At 51.8% G+C, this 19569-nt stretch overlaps 1 protein-coding gene across 3 annotated transcripts in view; it reads right to left on the reverse strand.

Annotated features, from left to right (window-relative positions):
• The window catches only part of ZMYM4 (zinc finger MYM-type containing 4), a 197527-nt gene that overhangs the window by 43852 nt on the left and 134106 nt on the right, over window positions 1-19569 (reverse strand). For all 3 annotated transcript variants that reach the window (XM_075336018.1, XM_075336019.1, XM_075336017.1), the window contains exons 15-19: window positions 6635-6781; window positions 6411-6448; window positions 6133-6277; window positions 5580-5695; window positions 4594-4765 (exon numbers count right to left, since the gene is read on the reverse strand). In XM_075336018.1, coding sequence (XP_075192133.1) covers window positions 4594-4765; window positions 5580-5695; window positions 6133-6277; window positions 6411-6448; window positions 6635-6781 — 618 coding nt within the window. The remainder of the gene's footprint in view (window positions 1-4593; window positions 4766-5579; window positions 5696-6132; window positions 6278-6410; window positions 6449-6634; window positions 6782-19569) is intronic.

Below are 19569 nucleotides of genomic sequence, written 5' to 3' on the forward strand. Positions count from 1 at the left end.
GAAAAGTTGATGATCCACCAGAAACTCTGGAGCGACTCCAGCGCAAAGTTCAGGCCGCGTTGGCATGCCCCTTGAGAGGGTGCCTTGACAAGTAGATCGTCCAAGTAAGGGATCACAGAGTGACCCGAGAGTGCAGGACTGCTACCACTGCTGCCATGACCTTGGTGAAAACCTGTGGGGCTGTCGCCAGACCTAAGGGCAGTGCTACGAACTGAAGATGCTCGTCTTCTATAATGAATAGTAGCAACGCTGGTGCTCTGGAGCAATCGGCACATGGAGATAAGCATCGTGATTGCCCGAAGTGGAACAAGGATTACCACTCCTTCTGCCTGCAGAAGAGCAGCGGCTCGGTCGGGAGGTTTTTGAAGAAATCGAGCCAGAGGACGAGCAGAAAACTCTATCCTGTACACGTGAGACAAATGTCTCTCACCCACCGGTCTTTGACCTGTGGCAGCTAAATGCCGCCAAGCGGGAGAGTCTGCCCTTGACCGCGGATGCGGAGATAGAGAGAGGCTGAAAACCATGAGGAAAAACGTCTTGGTAGCGGTTCCTCCGGCTGCCGTCTTTGGGCGTGAGTGAGCCCGCCAGGAATCTGAGCACCTCTGAGCCTTTTGAGTCAGTTTGGACTAGGAAATTGGGACCTGCCCGAGCCTGGAAAGGACCGAAACCTCGACTGTTTGATCTGGGCTGGGGTAAGGACGAATCCTTACCCTTGGACTGTTTGATTTCATGCAATCGGTCACCCAACAGTCTGTTACCAGATAATGGCAAATTGGATAAGCCCTTTTTTGGAAACAGAATCTGCCTTCCATTCCCTTAACTCCAAGGCTCTGCGCAAAACCACGGAGTTGGCTTACGCCACCGGAGTACGGCTCGTAGAGTCCAGGACAGCATGAATAGCGTAAGACGCAATGCAGACATATGCGAGATTAAGAACGCCACCTGCAGCACAGATGTACGTGACAGTGTCCATCTGCGCAAGACCAGCTGAAATAGCTTGGAGTGCCCATACGGCTGCGAATGCTGGAGCAAACGACGCGCCGATAGCTTCATAGATGGATTTCAACCAGAGCTCCATCTGTGTCAGTGGCATCTTTAAGGGAAGCCCCATCGTCCACTGCAACTATGGATCGAGTCGCAAGCCTGGAGATTGGAGGATCCACCTTTGGACAATGGGTCCAGCTCTTGACCACGTCAGGTGGAAGGGATAACGTGTATCCTTAATACGTTCGGAGAAACGCTTAACTGGATAAGCGTGGCGTTTCTGAACTGCTTCTCTGAAGTCAGGGTGGCCAGAAAAGTACTCAATTTACGCTTGAGATACTGAAATGGAAATTTCTCCTGCTGTGAAGCTGACTCCTCTACTGGAGAAGCTGAGGGAGAAATATCCAACATTCCCTTGATGGACGCTATAAGATCATTCACTATGGCGTCACCATCCGGTGTATCCGGATTGAGAGCGGTCTCAGGATCAGAGTCCTGATCAGCCACGTCTGCCTCATCATACAGAGAGTCCTCCTGCTGGAACCCTGACCAGTGATGAAGCCGAGTGCCGCTCCCAGCGAGCTCGCTTAGGCTGTCTGGGACTGTCGTCCGTGTCAGAGCCTTCACTCTGAGATGCATGGGACCCCCCCGGAGCAATGATTTGTTCCAAATGAGGGTGGCCAGGGAGCATTGAATCAACATTGCCCCTGGTCTGTCTGGACTGCAAAGTCTCTAAGATGTTAGTCATAGTCACAGACAATCTATCAGCCGAAACTGCAACTCCGTCCCTGTCCCTGGACAGGGTTCACAGGTGGTTTCTTTGGCCACCTCTAGCAGAGACCCCGGCTGAGCAAGTGCCACAGGGGAGCATTGCACACACTGGGGGTCAGTGGAACCTGCCGGTGGAACAGTATCACATGCAGTACAAGCAGCATAGAAAGCCTGTGCCTTGGCACTCTTGCCTTTTTTGCTGCTGTTGTCTAGCCATCTTGCCAAGAATAGCGACCGTACAGTGCAGTGTATAGCATACAAGCATAAAGTACAAATGAACACTTCAGCACATGCAATACAGGCAGCATAGAAAGCCTGTGCCTTGGCACCCTTGCTTTTTTGCTGCTGTCGTCTAGCCATCTAGGATAGTATATAGCCAGGAATAGCGACCGTACAGCGCCATGTATAGCATACAAGCATAAAGTACAACTGAACACTTCAGCACATGCAATACAAGCAGCATATAAAGCCTGTGCCTTAGCACCCTTGCTTTTTGCTGCTGTAGTCTAGCCATCCAGGAGAGTATATAGCCCAGAATAGCGACAGTACAGTGCAGTGTATAGCATACAAGCATACAGTACAAATGAACACTTCGGCATTAGTGGGGTCAGCACTGCTTACCGCCCGCACAAAAGCGGGTGTGAAGTCGCCAGAATCCTGTGACTGGTTGCCCAGAGCTTGTCTCCGTTCTCCAGCCCAGACTGCAAACTGTAATGGCTGCCGGCGTCCTGTGCAGAGGGGCGGGCCGTGGGCATGCCCCAGACAAGAGCGGGAAAGCTGGCGTCCCACTGTGTTCAGTGAGGGGGCTGGAGAATGCAAAGCAGACTCCAGCTCTCGGCGCTGACTTTCTGTACAGCGTCCCGCCCCTCCCCTGACTGGCAGGGCTGGGGGCGGGAACGAAGCGAAAACTAGGCCGCAAAGCCGGGGACTCGAGTAATAAGCGCGGCCGTCCTATGTGCACGGCCAGCGCGGAAGTCCCCGGCGCACCACAAGTCCCAGACGCGCCTTACAGTGTAAAAACACCCAGCAGCGGCCGGCACGGCCGTTTCCAATACATAAATTCACTCAGCAAAGCTGCAGTGAATAATAGCACAAGCGCTCCGCGCCGTTGTCCCCGGCGCACTAACACTCCCAGCAATGCTGGTGTGTGTGTGCGCGATGTTATGGGGACACAGAGTACCTTGATGTAGCAGGGCCCTGTCCCTGACGATAATCAGCTCCATATCCAGCAGGTTCTCTGGGTCTGTGGATGGAGCCTGGTCTCAGTGCCTGGAGACCGGTAAGATCCCACTTCACCCAGAGCCCTGAGGGGGATGGGGAAGGAAAACAGCATGTGGGCTCCAGCCTCCGTACCCGCAATGGGTACCTCAACCTTAACAAACACCCGACAAGAGTGGGGTGAGAAGGGAGCATGCTGGGGGCCCCATATGGGCCCACTTTTCTTCCAACCGACATAGTCAGCAGCTGCTGCTGACTAAAAACAGTGGAGCTATGCGTGGATGTCTGACCTCCTTCGCACAAAGCTTGAAAACTGAGCAGCCCGTGATCCCACGGGGGGTGTATAGCCAGAAGGGGAGGGGCCTTACACTTTTTAGTGTAATGCTTTGTGTGGCCTCCGGAGGCAGTAGCTATACACCCAATCGTCTGGGTCTCCCAATGGAGCGCCGAAGAAATATATATTATATATACATATGTATCCGGCACCCTAGGGGGACCAGCACCGGGTGCTGTGTTCACCCTGAGCTCCCCTGAGAAGCACCCACCGGCAGAATGCCAGAAAATGGCCGCCGGAGCTCTCAGGGGAGGAGTGGGGCCGAGGGCGGCGCCAGCAAAGAGCGGGAGTCTGGGTTCCCCACAGTGGTCAGTGAGGGGGGAGGAAGACATGCAGGATGTTCCAGCCCTCACATACGACGTCATGTCGGTAATCCCGCCCTTACCCCTGACAGGCAGGCCCGGGGGCGGGATTTTCGCGACTAGGCCGCGGTGAAGCCGGGGACTAAATTTGAGGCCGCGCCCGACCAGCAGGCCCAGTCGGCGCGGAAGTCCACCTGCCTCCTCAGTTTTACAACTACCGCGGCTTCCGGTAAGAAGGTGCGCTCCCTGTACAGTCCCCAATGGGGACACAGAGTACCTTTAAGTAGCAGGGCCCGGTCCCTGGGGTTGAAAAGGCTCCGGGTCCGGCAGGGGCTGCGGATGGAGCACGGTCCCAGGAAATGGATGACCGCTCAGGATCCCACTTCTCCCAGAGCCGCATAAGGGATGGTGAAGGAGACGGCATGTGGCTCCAGCCTTTGTACCCGCAATGGGTACCTCAACCTTAACAACACCGCCGACATAGTGGGGTGAGAAGGGAGCATGCCGGGGACCCCGTGGGGGTCCTCTTTTCTTCCAACCGACAACTAAGTTATGAGAATGCATGAGTGGATGTGTGCCTCCTTCCACACAAAGCATAAAACTGAGGAGCCCGTGATCCACGGGAGGGTGTATAGGCAGAGGGGAGGGGTTACACTTTTTAAAGTGTAATACTTTGTGTGGCCTCCGGAGGCAGAAGCTATACACCCAATTGTCTGGGTCTCCCAATGGAGCGACAAAGAAAAATGTAAATATATCTGTAATGAACTCCACCTAAATTGTGAACATTTAGAGAAGTTAGCATACACCATAAAATGTAACTATTGCAATGACTGTCTACCTCATAAAACTGATTAGTAAATTAGAGAACAATGAGTTACACAATAATAAAAAAAAATGATTTTTCTAATTACAGCTCCAAAATAAATTTCTAATAATAAAGTGTTTACTATTTGTAAGAAAAAAACTCCCGCTGCATCTGCTGACCTCCATGAGATAATGTTTTCTCCTTTTCCTCATCTTCCGCAATCATTTCTGCCATTTGAAGTATATCTGCCTCAAAGGGATCTGACGGGATTTTTTCTTTGAGATCCTCAATCGCATCTATGATCTTGTCAGCATTATCAAGAGTGGTGGGAATCAGCATTGGAACAGGAACCTTTTATTTAAAAAAGAAAGGCAGGAGTTTAAACACACACAGAGAATACTCGCTTGTATTGAATCAGTTGCCAACCCTGTGATACAATAAAATAAAGCATAGTTAACCTCTTCCCCAGCCACTCTACTTATAAACCCTGCCTGGCATATAACCATGAAAACCTCTGAAAAATCAATTTTATTAAATATTCATTAAAATACTCCCAATATAAAAACTTTGGGGTCATACCCAGTAGTTCAACACTAGCCAAAAAGTCGTGATTGTGAATAGTGTATAAGGTCCTAAAAATAGGGCAGTAGGCCAAGGGCGTGCGCCCCCCGTTCGTGATTTTTAGGGGGTATCGCGATATGGGATGGAGGGACCTAGTATTCCCTAATGTTTATCCCTACCTGGCAACGGAGGTGAATACACCTTAAAGTTTTTGGGTGCCCCCGTTCCTCGGTGGCTAGCCCTAAATGCCCCTGTCACTATTCCTGGCCTATAACCACCACCAGTGCATTGTGTTGGGGTGATTAAGTGGTCATGCGTCAAAAGTCCTACGTCGAGACCTTATATAAATCAAAAACAGATATGCATCACCAGTATTCCAGTTATATAGTTTCAAACGCTATCCCCCCTCAATCATTAATTCAGCTAGTACATCATATTGTTGAGGGAGATATCAAAAGGAATTTCTGGGGAGATGAAAAAAGGTCTTGACAGAAGGTATGATAGGCCCAACTGTCCTAGTACTTATCTTGCCAGGACCGTGATTACGCCCATTGCTCCCGACGCGTTTCTCCCCAATATATACACTGAAATATCAAAAACTTACCGGCACTGGTACACTTAGAGGAACTGGGGCAAACTGAGTATACAAGTGCATGGGAACAGGAATAAACACTGGCACTGGTATAGGGAGCACCAGAATCTGTGGCTTTCCTTCGTCTTCTATAGGTAAAAAAAAATAAATAGGAATTAATTAAAAAAAAAACAAACATCCAAATATTCCCAAAATTCTTTGTAAACATGAGATATAGAAGTTAAAAATATTTGTATGTATGTACGTAACCCATCTGTATAAAGTAAATGAGATAACTGCTTCAGACTACCCTTTTTCACAAACAAAAGACCCTAGACATCTTCCTTACAGCTATTACCAGTAAAGAAATCAGCTAGTCTTTATTTTTTATTAACTCTTTTCTTGATACAAGGAAAAGTAAACTGTTACCCGCTGAATATTAAAATTATTGAAGGTGTTGTAACTGCAGGAGACCCCTCTATTACATTCATTTGTGCTAATAGGCCATATGGAAAAAAAGATTAACTTTTAGATCTTGAACATGTAATTGAGGGCTCTGCAAAGAACCCTACCATCCTGAGCGTACCTGTTTGACACTCCTTGTGCTGTGTGTGAGGTTTGCACGAGGTTGCCTTGGTTTGTGTAATCGGTTTGCAGAGTAGGGCCTTATTTTTCAGGAGGCGTGGGGGCTGTGAAGGGGGAAGTTTCAGGGCATCTGTCTGAGTACTTGCCTAGAAGAGCCCCAAAAAAGTTGAGAAGGTTAAGGATGAACAAAAAATATGCAACGTACTGTACATAACATTAACATTTTTCCATGATAGATATGTAAAGAGATAAATTAAGCAACAACAAAATACAACTTACATCTCCAATTATTTTTGGTGTTGCTGTTGGGACCGCACCTAAAGAACAGTGAAATGATGAAAATACTGTTAGTCCTTGGAAATCAGAATTTTATATTTGCTATATGGGAACTGGGAGTTTTATTTCCAGATGATATGCATTCTACTGAACACGCCGTATCTAAAAAATGTATTCTACTATACCAAGTTGTGAATTACTAGTACAAGATGATCTTTTGCACTTACCTTGTAAGACATTATTGGAGTTTGCAGTTGGTTGAGCTACAGGGGTACTTGCAAGGGACACTACATTGGCAATAACTGGAGTGGAATCCTTGGCTCCAGACGAGCCAGTGGAAGCTGGGACTGCTTGGATCATGGGGACATTAGATGCTGGAAGGAGGAAAATGTGACAGTATTAACATATGTGGAGTTTTAAGTGCCGTGCAAGGAGCGGCTGTACATTTGTGTCCAGAACACTCTAGTCTGTGCTGTGCAAGTTACAGAAACAACAGACCATCTGGGACAGGAGACTCCCATTTCCTACATAGGCATGGCTACTAAAAATAGGACCTGCATCTATCAGACATTTATGACGTATTCTGTAGATATGCCAAAAAGATATTAGAAAGTAACAATGAAATACATATTTCATAAATATATTATATACGTATAGATTATTTCATATATACACACATATTATATATATATATATATATATATATATATATATATATATATATATATATATATATATATATATATAAGAGACCCAGACATTGGGTGTATAGCTTCTGCCTCCGGAGGACACACAAAGTACTACACTAAAAAGTGTAGCTCCTCCCTCTGAGCATATACACTCCCTGGATAACCAAATATAGCCAGTTTAGTGCAAAAGCTGAAGGAGAATAGCCACCCACAAGTAGAGATAGAGCAAGAAACGGAACAACCGGAGCCTCTGTCTACAACAACAGCCGGTGATAACACGCGGAACAAGAAACTGCCAACAGGCAACAGGGAGGGTACTGGGTCTCCCAATACGGAACTATAAGAAAAAGAATTTACGGTAAGTAAACAAAATTCTCTTTTTCTTTATCGTTCCTATGGGAGACCCAGACATTGGGACGTCTCAAAGCAGTCCATGGGTGGGAATAAACAGAAAACTGAGAAGTAGGCGAAACCTAACTTCACAAATGGGCGACAGCCGCCTGAAGGATGCGTCTGCCCAAGCTCGCATCTACCGAAGCATGAGCATGCACTTGGTAGTGCTTCGAAAAGGTATGCAGACTAGTCCAAGTGGCAGCCTGACAGACCTGCTGAGCCGTAGCCTGGTGCCTGAAAGCCCAAGAGGCACCGACAGCTCTGGTCGAGTGTGCCTTGATCCCCGGCGGGGGAGGCACTTGAGTACACTGGTAGGCATCGGAAATGGCCGACCTAGTCCAACGAGCTAAGGTCGGCTTAGAAGCCGAGAGGCCCTTATGCCGACCTGTGGTCAGCACAAAAAGAGAGGTGCACCGCCTAAGAACAGCGGTGCGAGACACATAGATCCGGAGTGCCCGCACCAGATCCACAGTATGCAACGCTTTTTCAAAGCGATGAACAGGAGCCGGACAACAGGAAGGCAGGGAAATGTCCTGGTTAAGGTGGAAAGGAGAAACCACCTTAGGGAGAAAGTCCGGAGTCGGACGGAGAACCACCTTGTCTTGATGAAAAACCGAAAAAGGTGACTCCGAAGAGAGCGCAGCCAAATCAGAGACTCTCCTGAGGGAAGTGATGGCCACTAGAAAGACCACTTTCTGTGAAAGACGAGACAAAGAAACCTCCCTAAGAGTCTCAAAGGGGGGTTTCTGCAAAGCCGTGAGGACCAGATTGAGGTCCCAGGGATCCAAAGGCCGCCGGTAAGGCGGAATGATGTGAGATGCGCCCTGCATGAAGGTGCGCACCTGAGCCAGCCGGGCGATACGCCGCTGGAACAACACTGACAGAGCCGAGACTTGTCCCTTGAGTGAATTGAGGGATAGTCCTAGCTGCAGACCGGACTGTAGAAAGGACAGAAGGGTCGGCAAGAAAAAAGGCCAAGGAGCATGGCCGGAAGAGCGACACCAGGACAGGAAAATTCTCCAGGTCCTGTGATAGATTTTGGCCGAGGAAGACTTCCGAGCCCGAGTCATAGTGGAGATGACTTCAGGAGCAATACCAGAAGTCGTCAAGATCCAGGACTCAAGAGCCACGCCATCAATCTGAGAGCCGCAGAATTCTGGCGGAAAAACGGACCTTGTGAGAGAAGGTCTGGACGGTCCGGGAGATGCCACGGCACCTCTACGGACAGATGGAGCAGGTCTGGGTACCAAGCTCGCCTGGGCCAGTCCGGAGCAATGAGGATGACCAGACGGCCCTCCATTCTGATCTTGCGCAGGACTCTGGGCAAGAGAGCTAGAGGGGGAAACTTGTAGGACAGACGAAACTGGGACCAATCTTGAACCAGAGCGTCCGCTGCCAAGGCCTGAGGATCGTGGGAGCGAGCCACGTAAACCAGAACCTTGTTGTTGTGCCGGGATGCCATTAGATCCACTTCCGGAGTGCCCCACTTGCGGCAGATTGACCGAAACACTGCCGGATGCAGGGACCACTCACCGTTGTCCACGGTTTGACGGCTGAGATAATCTGCTTCCCAGTTTTCCACGCCTGGGATGTGGACTGCGGATATGGTGGACTTGGAGTCCTCCGTCCACTGAAGGATGCGTTGAACCTTCAACATTGCCAGGCGGCTGCGTGTCCCGCCCTGGTGACTGATGTAGGCAACCGCTGTCGCGTTGTCTGACTGGACTCGGATGTGCTTGCCCGCCAACAGGTGGTGAAAGGCTAAGAGAGCTAAAAGCACAGCTCTGGTTTCCAGCACATTGATCGAGAGGGCTGATTCGGACGGAGTCCAAGTGCCCTGCGCTCTGTGGTGGAGATATACCGCTCCCCAGCCGGATAGACTGGCATCCGTGGTGAGGATCACCCAGGACGGGGCCAGGAAGGAGCATCCCTGAGACAGAGAGAGGGGCCGAAGCCACCACTGAAGGGAGCCCCTGGTCTGTGGCGACAAAGCCACTAACCTGTGCAAGGAGGAAGTCCGCCTGTCCCAACAGCGGAGAATGTCCAGCTGCAGAGGACGCAGATGGAACTGGGCAAAGGGAACCGCCTCCATTGACGCCACCATCTGACCCAGCACCTGCATTAGGTGTCTGATGGAATGACGGCGGGGCCTCAGCAAAGAGCGCACCGCCAGATGGAGGGACTGCTGTTTGACTAAGGGCAGCTTCACAAGTGCCGGCAGAGTCTCGAATTGCATCCCTAGGTACGTGAGCTTCTGGGTCGGAGTCAGAGTGGATTTGGGCAGATTGACAAGCCACCCGAATTGGACTAGAGTGGCGAGAGTGAGCGAGACACTCCGCTGACAGTCTGCGCTGGATGAATCCTTGACTAGAAGGTCGTCCAGGTAAGGAATCACTGCCAACCCCTGGAGATGCAGAACCGCAACCACTGCTGCCATGACCTTGGTGAATACTCGAGGGGCCGTGGCTAACCCAAAGGGGAGAGCCACGAATTGGAAATGTTCCTCTCCGATTGCAAAACGTAGCCAACGCTGGTGTGAAACTGCAATTGGCACATGCAGATAGGCGTCTCTGATGTCGATGGATGCCAGGAAATCTCCTTGGGTCATTGAGGCAATGACTGATCGCAGAGACTCCATGCGAAAATGCCGCACCTGAACATGCTTGTTGAGAAGCTTGAGATCCAGGATGGGCCGGAAGGAACCGTCCTTTTTGGGGACTAGGAAGAGATTTGAGTAGAAACCTCTGAACCGTTCCCGGGCGGGAACCGGTACAATTACTCCGTTGGCCTGCAAGGATGCCACGGCCTGAGAGAAGGCGGCGGCCTTGGAGCAGGGGGGAGTTGACAGAAAAAAATCTGTTTGGCGGGCTGGAAGAGAATTTGATCCTGTAGCCGTTGGAGATGATATCCCGCACCCACTGATCGGAGACGTGTTGAAACCACACGTCGCCAAAGTGGGAGAGCCTGCCACCGACCAAGGACGTTGCTGGCGCGGCCAGATAGTCAAGAGGAGGCTGCCTTAGTGGCAGCAGCTCCTGCGGTCTTCTGAGGACGCGGCTTCGTGCGCCAGTTGGGCTTTTGGTCCTTGGCTGAGTTAGTGGACGAGGCCGAGGGCTTAGAGGATGACCAGTTGGAGGAACGAAAGGAACGAAACCTCGACTGGTTCCTACCCTGGGCAGGTTTCCTGGTTTTAGTTTGTGGCATGGAAGTACTCTTCCCGCCAGTAGCTTCCTTAATAATTTCATCCAGTTGTTCGCCGAATAGCCTGGATCCAGCAAAACGGAGCCCAGCAAGGTACTTCTTTGAAGAAGCATCTGCCTTCCACTCTCGAAGCCACAAGATCCTGCGGATAGCGAGGGAATTAGCCGAAGCCACCGCAGTGCGGTGAGAAGCCTCCAGCATGGCAGACATGGCATAGGATGAAAAAGCTGAAGCTTGGGACGTTAAGGCAACCATTTCGGGCATAGATTCCCTGGAGAGGGAATGCATCTCCTCCAGAGAAGCAGAGATGGCCTTGAGAGCCCACACTGCTGCAAAAGATGGGGAGAACGAGGCCCCAGCCGCCTCATATACAGATTTGGCCAGAAGGTCAACCTGGCGGTCAGTGGCATCCTTAAGAGAGGTGCCATCAGCCACTGATACAACGGTCCGGGCTGAGAGTCTAGACACCGGAGGGTCTACCTTTGGTGAATGAGCCCACTCCTTGACCACCTCAGGTGGAAAGGGAAAACGGTCATCAGAACCGCGCTTTGGGAAGCGTTTGTCAGGACAGGCCCTAGGCTTGGTCACAGTGGCCTGAAAACTGGAGTGATTAAAGAACACACTCCTTGTCCTCTTAGGCAAGGTAAACTGGTGCTTTTCTGCCAGAGAGGGTTGCTCCTCTGATACTGGCGGATTGAGGTCCAGTACAGAATTAATGGACGCAATCAAATCACTAACATCTGCGTCACTTTCGGACAGATCAATGGGGCACATGGAGGTAGCGTCCGAGCCCCCAGTAAAGGCATCCGCCTCGTCCTGCGAGTCAGCTCGTGAATCAGAGCCACGGGACGAGGAAGGAGAGGGAGCCCTGCGTCTCCTTTTAGGAGGACGGGGTCTGGGACCAGATGAAGAATCCTCTGTGAGCTCCGCTGAGAGAGCCCTAGCAGCAGAGGCGCCCTGAGAAGGGGGCTGATGCATGGTCAGCAAAGTCCGGGACAGCTGTCCCATGGAGTCGGCAAAAGACTGGGAGATTGACCTAGAGAAGGATTCTACCCAAGCCGGGGGTTCAGCCACCGGAGCCGGAGCAGCCGGAGGGACCAATACCAGGCTGAGGCATTGCCAGGTTAGAGCAGGCATCACAATGTGGATATGTGCTCGGTTCAGGCAGCACGAGCTTACATGCAGTGCATATTGCATACAGCCTTGCTCCTCGTGTGAGACATGCTGCTGAAGTGGGGGCTCTGAGCCAGAATGACCCCCAGAGAGTATATAAGCAGGTCCACAACCGGAGGTTGTGGCTTACCAGACAGTTTGTGTGCCCTCCAGATCCCACAGCCCGGACCCCCAGACAGATTAGCAGAGATGCTGCAGCCAGCGCCGATCGCTGTGAGAACGCTGATAAAATGGCGCCGGAGCGAGGAGAGGGGGCGGGGCCTACTCAGAGCGGGATCTGGAGGGCCAAGGAGATTTACAGGGGAGGGGACATTTACTCAGAGAGGAGTGTCCCTCCCCTGTGCCGAACGGCCGCTGGGCGGAGCCGCACTGTCCCTCTGCATGATTGACATGCAGGGGCAGTGAAATCGAAACTAGGCCTCAGGCGAAGCCGGGGCCTAAATTTAAGCGATGCGGCCGGCGAGCAGGCACCATCGGCGCGGTTCTCAGGTGAAAACCAGAGAACCGGCCGGAAATGTCAGAACAGATACACAGCCCACTCTCCCCAACAATAAAGTTCAAGGGACCCCCCGAAAATAACGTCTCAGATACTTAGCTTGTGAGACGCAAGGTTTCAAGTCCCTGGGGATGAGTGCTCCGTCTGGCAGGATCCTGAAGGGCTGCGGATGGAGACCGGTCTCCTGCAAGGCAGGGAGAACCGTGCTGGCTCCCACTTCAAGCCAGAGCCCGAGGGATGGTGAAGGAGCGCGGCATGTAAGGCTACAGCCCTGAAATCAACCTTAACAACACCGCCGACACAGTGGGGTGATAAGGGACATGCCGGGAGTCCAGGCTTGGACCCGCTTTTCTTCAAACTCTTTTCAAAAATCAAAAATCAGATGAGAATGCATGTGTGGATGTGTGCCTCCTGAACACAAAGCATTGAACTGGCTATATTTGGTTATCCAGGGGGTGTATATGCTCAGAGGGAGGAGCTACACTTTTTAGTGTAGTACTTTGTGTGTCCTCCGGAGGCAGAAGCTATACACCCAATGTCTGGGTCTCCCATAGGAACGATAAAGAAATATATACCGTATTTTTCGGACCATAAGACGCACTTTTTTCCCCCCAAATGTTGGGGGAAAGTGGGGGGTGCGTCTTATGGTCTGACTATAAGGTTGCGGGTGCGGGGAATGAGGGTGCCGCGGTGGAGCGGGTCATCGGCGGCACCAGCAGGCTGTAGCAGCCTGCCGTGACCACGTGGGCCCGCTCATTATATATGGACGCCCATCCTCCCGCCCATCATCTCTCAGCAAAACCGGCGCTGACAGGTGGGCGGGGTGATGGGCGGGGGGGGGGGGGGGGGTGGTGGGGTGCGTGCATAATTAGCAGCCGGCCGTGATCACCCCTGGCAACTACAGCCTGGAGCGATCATGTGCGGCTGTATTCACTGCCCCCCGTGCATCATTATCAGCGCGGGGTGCAGTGAATCAGTGTACTCACCCGTCACCACGTGTGGAGCCGCCCCCCTGCAGCATCGCGTCTTCCTGTCTGTGCCAGCGGTCAGCTGATCTGGACACTAGCGGCGCGCACCGCGATAACGTCATCGCTGTGCGCGCCGCTAGTATCCACCAGAATCCATCAGCTTACCGCCGGCACAGACAGGAAGACGCGATGCTGCAGACAACAGTGACGGCTCCACACAGCGGCGCTGCAGCTGAGACAGAGATCGGTGCTTCAGGGAGTGAGGAAAGGTAAGTATAAACGTTTGTTTTTTTTTCTCCTGTGCCACAGGATACACGCCATTTACCAGGATGGGGGTATATCATGAGCAGGATGGATGGGGGCATTTCATGAGCAGGATGGATGGGGGCATATCATGAGCAGGATGGATGGGGGCATATCATGAGCAGGATGGATGGGGGCATATCATGAGCAGGATGGATGGGGGCATATCATGAGCAGGATGGATGGGGGCATATCATGAGCAGGATGGATGGGGGCATATCATGAGCAGGATGGATGGGGACATTTCATGAGCAGGATGGATGGGGACATTTCATGAGCAGGATGGATGGGGGCATTTCATGAGCAGGATGGATGGGGGCATTTCATGAGCAGGATGGATGGGGGCATTTTATGAGCAGGATGAATGGGGGCATTTTATGAGCAGGATGGATGGGGGCATTTCATGAGCAGGATGGATGGGGGCATATCTTGAGCAGGATGGATGGGGGCATATCATGAGCAGGATGGATGGGGGCATATCATGAGCAGGATGGATGGGGGCATGTCATGAGCAGGATGGATGGGGGCATATCATGAGCAGGATGGATGGGGGCATATCATGAGCAGGATGGATGGGGGTATATCATGAGCAGGATGGATGGGGGTATATCATGAGCAGGATGGATGGGGGCATATCACGAGCAGGATGGATGGGGGTATATCATGAGCAGGATGGATGGAAGGTATATCATTAGCAGGATGGATGGAAGGTATATTATTAGCAGGATGGATGGGGGGTATATTATTAGCAGGATGGGGGGTATATGAGCAGGATCATATACAAGGCAGGAGGATCCTTATCAGAATGGGGTACCTTAGTAGAGAATTTGGGGACATTACCCCCATAACAGTGTCAGCAGCAGATCCTCGCCCCATAACAGTGTGTCATGACCATATTTTTTGGTTAAAATTTTATTTTCCTATTTTCCTCCTCTAAAACCAGGGTGCGTCTTATGGTCAGGTGCGTCTTATAGTCCGAAAGAAGGGAATTTTGTTTACTTACCGTAAATTCCTTTTCTTCTAGCTCCTATTGGGAGACCCAGACAATTGGGTGTATAGCTTCTGCCTCCGGAGGCCATACAAAGTATTACACTTTAAAAAGTGTAACCCCTCCCCTCTGCCTATACACCCTCCCGTGGATCACGGGCTCCTCAGTTTTGGTGCAAAAGCAGGAAGGAGAAAACTTATAAATTGGTCTAGGGTAAAAGCAATCCGAAGGATGTTCGGAGAACTGAAAACCATGAACCAAAAGAACAATTCAACATGAACAACATGTGTACACAAAAGAACAACCAGCCCGAAGGGTACAGGGTCGGGTGCTGGGTCTCCCAATAGGAGCTAGAAGAAAAGGAATTTACGGTAAGTAAACAAAATTCCCTTCTTCTTTGTCGCTCCATTGGGAGACCCAGACAATTGGGACGTCCAAGAGCAGTCCCTGGGTGGGTAAAAGAATACCTCAATAAAAAAGAGCCGAAAAACGGCCCCCTCTTACAGGTGGGCAACCGCCGCCGGAAGGACTCGCCTACCTAGACTGGCGTCTGCCGAAGCATAGGTATGCACTTGATAGTGTTTCGTGAAAGTGTGCAGACACGACCACGTAGCTGCCTGACACACCTGCTGAGCCGTAGCCCGGTGCCGCAATGCCCAGGACGCACCCACGGCTCTGGTAAAATGGGCTTTCAGCCCTGAAGGAAGCGGAAGCCCAGAAGAACGGTAGGCTTTGAGAATCGGTTCCTTGATCCACTGAGCCAAGGTTGACTTGGAAGCCTGCGAGCCCTTACGCTGGCCAGCAACAAGGACAAAGAGCGCATCTGAACGACGCAGGGGCGCCGTGCGAGACACGTAGAGCCGGAGTGCTCTCACAAGATCCAAAGAGTGCAAATCCTTTTCACACTGGTGAATTGGATTAGGACAAAATGAAGGCAAGGAGATATCCTGATTGAGATGAAAAGGGGATACCACCTTAGGGAGAAATTCCGGGACCGGACGCAGAACCACCTTATCCTGGTGAAACACCAGGAAGGGGGCTTTGCATGACAGCGCTGCTAGCTCAGACACTCTCCGAAGTGATGTGACTGCCACTAGGAAGGCCACCTTCTGCGAAAGACGTGATAGAGAGACATCCCGCAGCGGCTCGCAAGGTGGTTTCTGAAGAGCCGTTAGCACCCTGTTAAGATCCCAGGGTTCCAGCGGACGCTTGTAAGGTGGGACAATGTGGCAAACTCCCTGCAGGAACGTGCGGACCTGCGGAAGCCTGGCTAGACGCTTTTGAAAAAACACGGAGAGCGCCGATACTTGGCCCTTGAGAGAGCCGAGTGACAAACCCTTGTCCATTCCGGATTGAAGGAATGAAAGAAAAGTGGGTAAGGCAAACGGCCATAGAGGAAAACCGTTATTAGCGCACCAGGATAGGAAGATTTGCCAAGACCTATAATAGATCTTGGCGGACGTAGGCTTCCTGGCCTGTCTCATGGTGGCAATGACATCCTGAGATAACCCTGAAGACGCTAGGAGCCAGGACTCAATGGCCACACAGTCAGGTTGAGGGCCACAGAATTCAGATGGAAAAACGGGCCTTGTGACAGCAAGTCTGGGCGGTCTGGAAGCGCCCACGGTTGACCCACCGTGAGATGCCACAGATCCGGGTACCACGACCGCCTCGGCCAGTCTGGAGCGACGAGAATGGCGCGACGGCAGTCCGACCTGATCTTGCGTAGCACTCTGGGCAGCATCGCCAGAGGAGGAAACACATAAGGCAGTCGAAACTGCGACCAATCCTGAACTAACGCGTCCGCCGCCAGAGCTCTGTGATCCTGAGACCGTGCCATGAATGCCGGGACCTTGTTGTTGTGCCGTGACGCCATGAGATCGACCTCCGGCGTTCCCCAGCGGCGACAGATCTCTTGAAACACGTCTGGGTGCAGAGACCATTCCCCCGCGTCCATGCCCTGACGACTGAGAAAATCTGCTTCCCAGTTTTCTACGCCCGGGATGTGAACTGCGGAGATGGTGGAGGCTGTGGCCTCCACCCACTGCAGAATCCGTCGGACTTCCTGGAAGGCTTGACGACTGCGAGTGCCGCCTTGGTGGTTGATGTATGCGACGGCAGTGGCGTTGTCCGACTGGATACGGATCTGCCTGCCCTCCAGCCACCGATGAAAAGCCAATAGGGCTAGATACACTGTTCTTATCTCCAGAATATTGATCTGGAGGGATGACTATCTGAGTCCAGGTTCCCTGAGCCCTGTGGTGGAGAAAAACCGCTCCCCAACCTGACAGGCTCGTGTCCGTGGTGACCACAGCCCAGGTTGGGGGTAGGAAGGATTTTCCCTGCGCCAGAGAATTGGGAAGGAGCCACCACTGAAGTGACGTCTTGGTTGCAGGGGAAAGAGAGACTTTCCTGTCGAGGGAAGCCGTACTCCTGTCCCATTTGCGGAGAATGTCCCATTGAAGTGGCCGAAGATGGAATTGCGCGAACGGGACTGCCTCTATAGCTGCCACCATCTTCCCCAGGAAGTGAATGAGGCGCTTTAAGGGGTGTGACGGACTCCGAAGAAGGGATTGCACCCCTGCCTGTAGAGAAAGCTGTTTGTCGCTCGGAAGCTTGACTAACGCTTGCTGGGTATGAAACTCCATCCCAAGGTACGTCAGTGATTGGGTCGGTGTCAACTTGGATTTCGGGAAGTTGATGATCCACCCGAACCGCTGGAGAGTCGCCAGAGCGACAGATAGGCTTTGTTGACACGCCACCCGAGACGGGGCCCTGACTAGGAGATCGTCTAAGTAGGGAATCACCGAGTGGCCCTGAGAATGCAGGACCGCCACAACGGATGCCATGACTTTGGTGAAAACCCGTGGGGCTGTCACGAAGCCGAAAGGCAATGCCACGAACTGGAGGTGTTCGTCCCCGTTGGCGAAACGGAGGAAACGTTGATGCTCGGGCGCGATCGGTACATGGAGATAAGCATCCTTGATGTCGATCGATGCTAGGAAGTCTCCTTGTGACATCGAGGCGATGACCGAGCGGAGAGATTCCATCCGGAACCGTCTGGTTCTCACATGTCTGTTGAGTAGCTTGAGGTCCAGAACGGGACGGAATGACCCGTCCTTTTTTGGCACCACGAACAAGTTGGAGTAAAAACCGCGACCACGTTCCTGAAGGGGAACGGGGATCACAACTCCTTCCATCTTTAGAGCGGCCACTGCCTGAAAAAGTGCGTCGGCCTGAGCGGGGGGCGGAGAGGTTCTGAAGAAACGAGCCGCAGGACGAGAGCTGAACTCTATCCTGTAACCATGAGACAGAATGTCTCTCACCCATCGGTCTTGAACATGTGGCCACCAGGCGTCGCCAAAGCGGGAGAGCCTGCCACCGACCGAGGATGCGGCCAGGGGAGGCCGAGAGTCATGAGGAAGCCGTCTTGGAGGCAGTGCCTCCTGCGGCCTTTTGTGGGCGAGACTTGGATCGCCACGCATAGGAGTTCCTCTGGCCTTTCTCCGGCCTGTTGGACGAAGAGGATTGGGACTTGGCGGAGGGACGAAAGGACCGAAATCTAGGTTGAATTTTTCTCTGTTGAGGTCTCTTAGGTTTGGCCTGGGGTAAGGAGGAATCCTTTCCTTTGGATTCCTTAATAATCTCATACAATCGTTCGCCAAACAAACGGTCGCCAGAAAACGGCAAACCGGTTAAGAACCTCTTGGAAGCCGAGTCTGCCTTCCATTCGCGCAGCCACATAGCCCTGCGGACTGCCACAAAGTTAGCGGATGCTACAGCCGTACGGCTAGCCGAGTCCAGGACGGCGTTCATGGCGTAGGACAAAAAGGCTGACGCCTGAGAGGTCAAAGACGCAACTTGCGGAGCAGAATTACGTGTGACAGCATTAATCTCAGTCAGACAAGCCGAGATAATAATAATAATAATAATCTTTATTTCTATAGCGCCAACATATTCCGTAGCGCTTTACAATTCAGGAGGATCATATACAAACAAGTAACAGTTATAGAAATACAATATTTAGAGGGGAAAAAAAAATACAACCCTGCTCGTGAGAGCTTACAATCTACAATGAGATGGGGGAAGAGGCAAGGTTCAAGTGCTTATTTACAATGACAATCCAACCATCTCACGGAAATGGGGCTGGATAATGGTTTCCTGGACCAGTGGGCCCGAGCCTTGAGATGCCTTTGGGTGCCATGGAGTTTGATGTGGAGCTATGTTGTGAGAGGTTGTAGAGGGACTATGTGAATCGAATCTGATTAGGGAGTGTGATAGGCCGCCCTAAAAAGATGCGTCTTTAGGGTGCGTCTGAAGCTGAGTAAGTTGTGATTTGTCCTAACTTCTTGGGGTAGAGCGTTCCAGAGGGTTGGTGCAGCTCGGAAGAAGTCTTGGATCCGGGAGTGGGAGGTTCGAATTAGTGTGGATGTTAGTCGAAAGTCGCTTGCAGAGCGTAGAGAACGGGTGGACTGATAGACAGAGAGGAGGGTGGAGATGTAGGGGGGTGCTGCACTGTGGAGAGCTTTGTGGGTGAGAACAAGCAGTTTGAATTGGATCCTATGATATATGGGCAGCCAGTGCAATGACTGGCACAGAGCAGAGGCATCCGAGTAGCGGTTAGCCAGATAGGTGACCCGGGCTGCTGCATTAAGGATTGACTGTAGAGGAGAGAGTCTAGTTAGGGGGAGACCAATTAATAGAGAGTTACAGTAGTCCAAGCGAGAGTGGATCAGGGCCACGGTGAGGGTTTTTGTCGTTTCCATTGTGAGAAAGGGGCGGATTCTAGAGATGTTCTTGAGGTGCAAGCGGCAGGTGCGGGCAAGAGATTGTATGTGGGAGGTGAAGGAGAGATCAGTGTCAAGTATAACCCCCAGGCAGCGGGCTTGCGGCCTAGGACTTATCGTTGTGCCACACACAGAGAGGGAGATGTCAGGTTGAGGAAAGTTGG

Source organism: Anomaloglossus baeobatrachus, chromosome 2 (genome assembly GCF_048569485.1).
Source record: "Anomaloglossus baeobatrachus isolate aAnoBae1 chromosome 2, aAnoBae1.hap1, whole genome shotgun sequence".
Lineage (NCBI taxonomy): Eukaryota > Metazoa > Chordata > Amphibia > Anura > Aromobatidae > Anomaloglossus > Anomaloglossus baeobatrachus.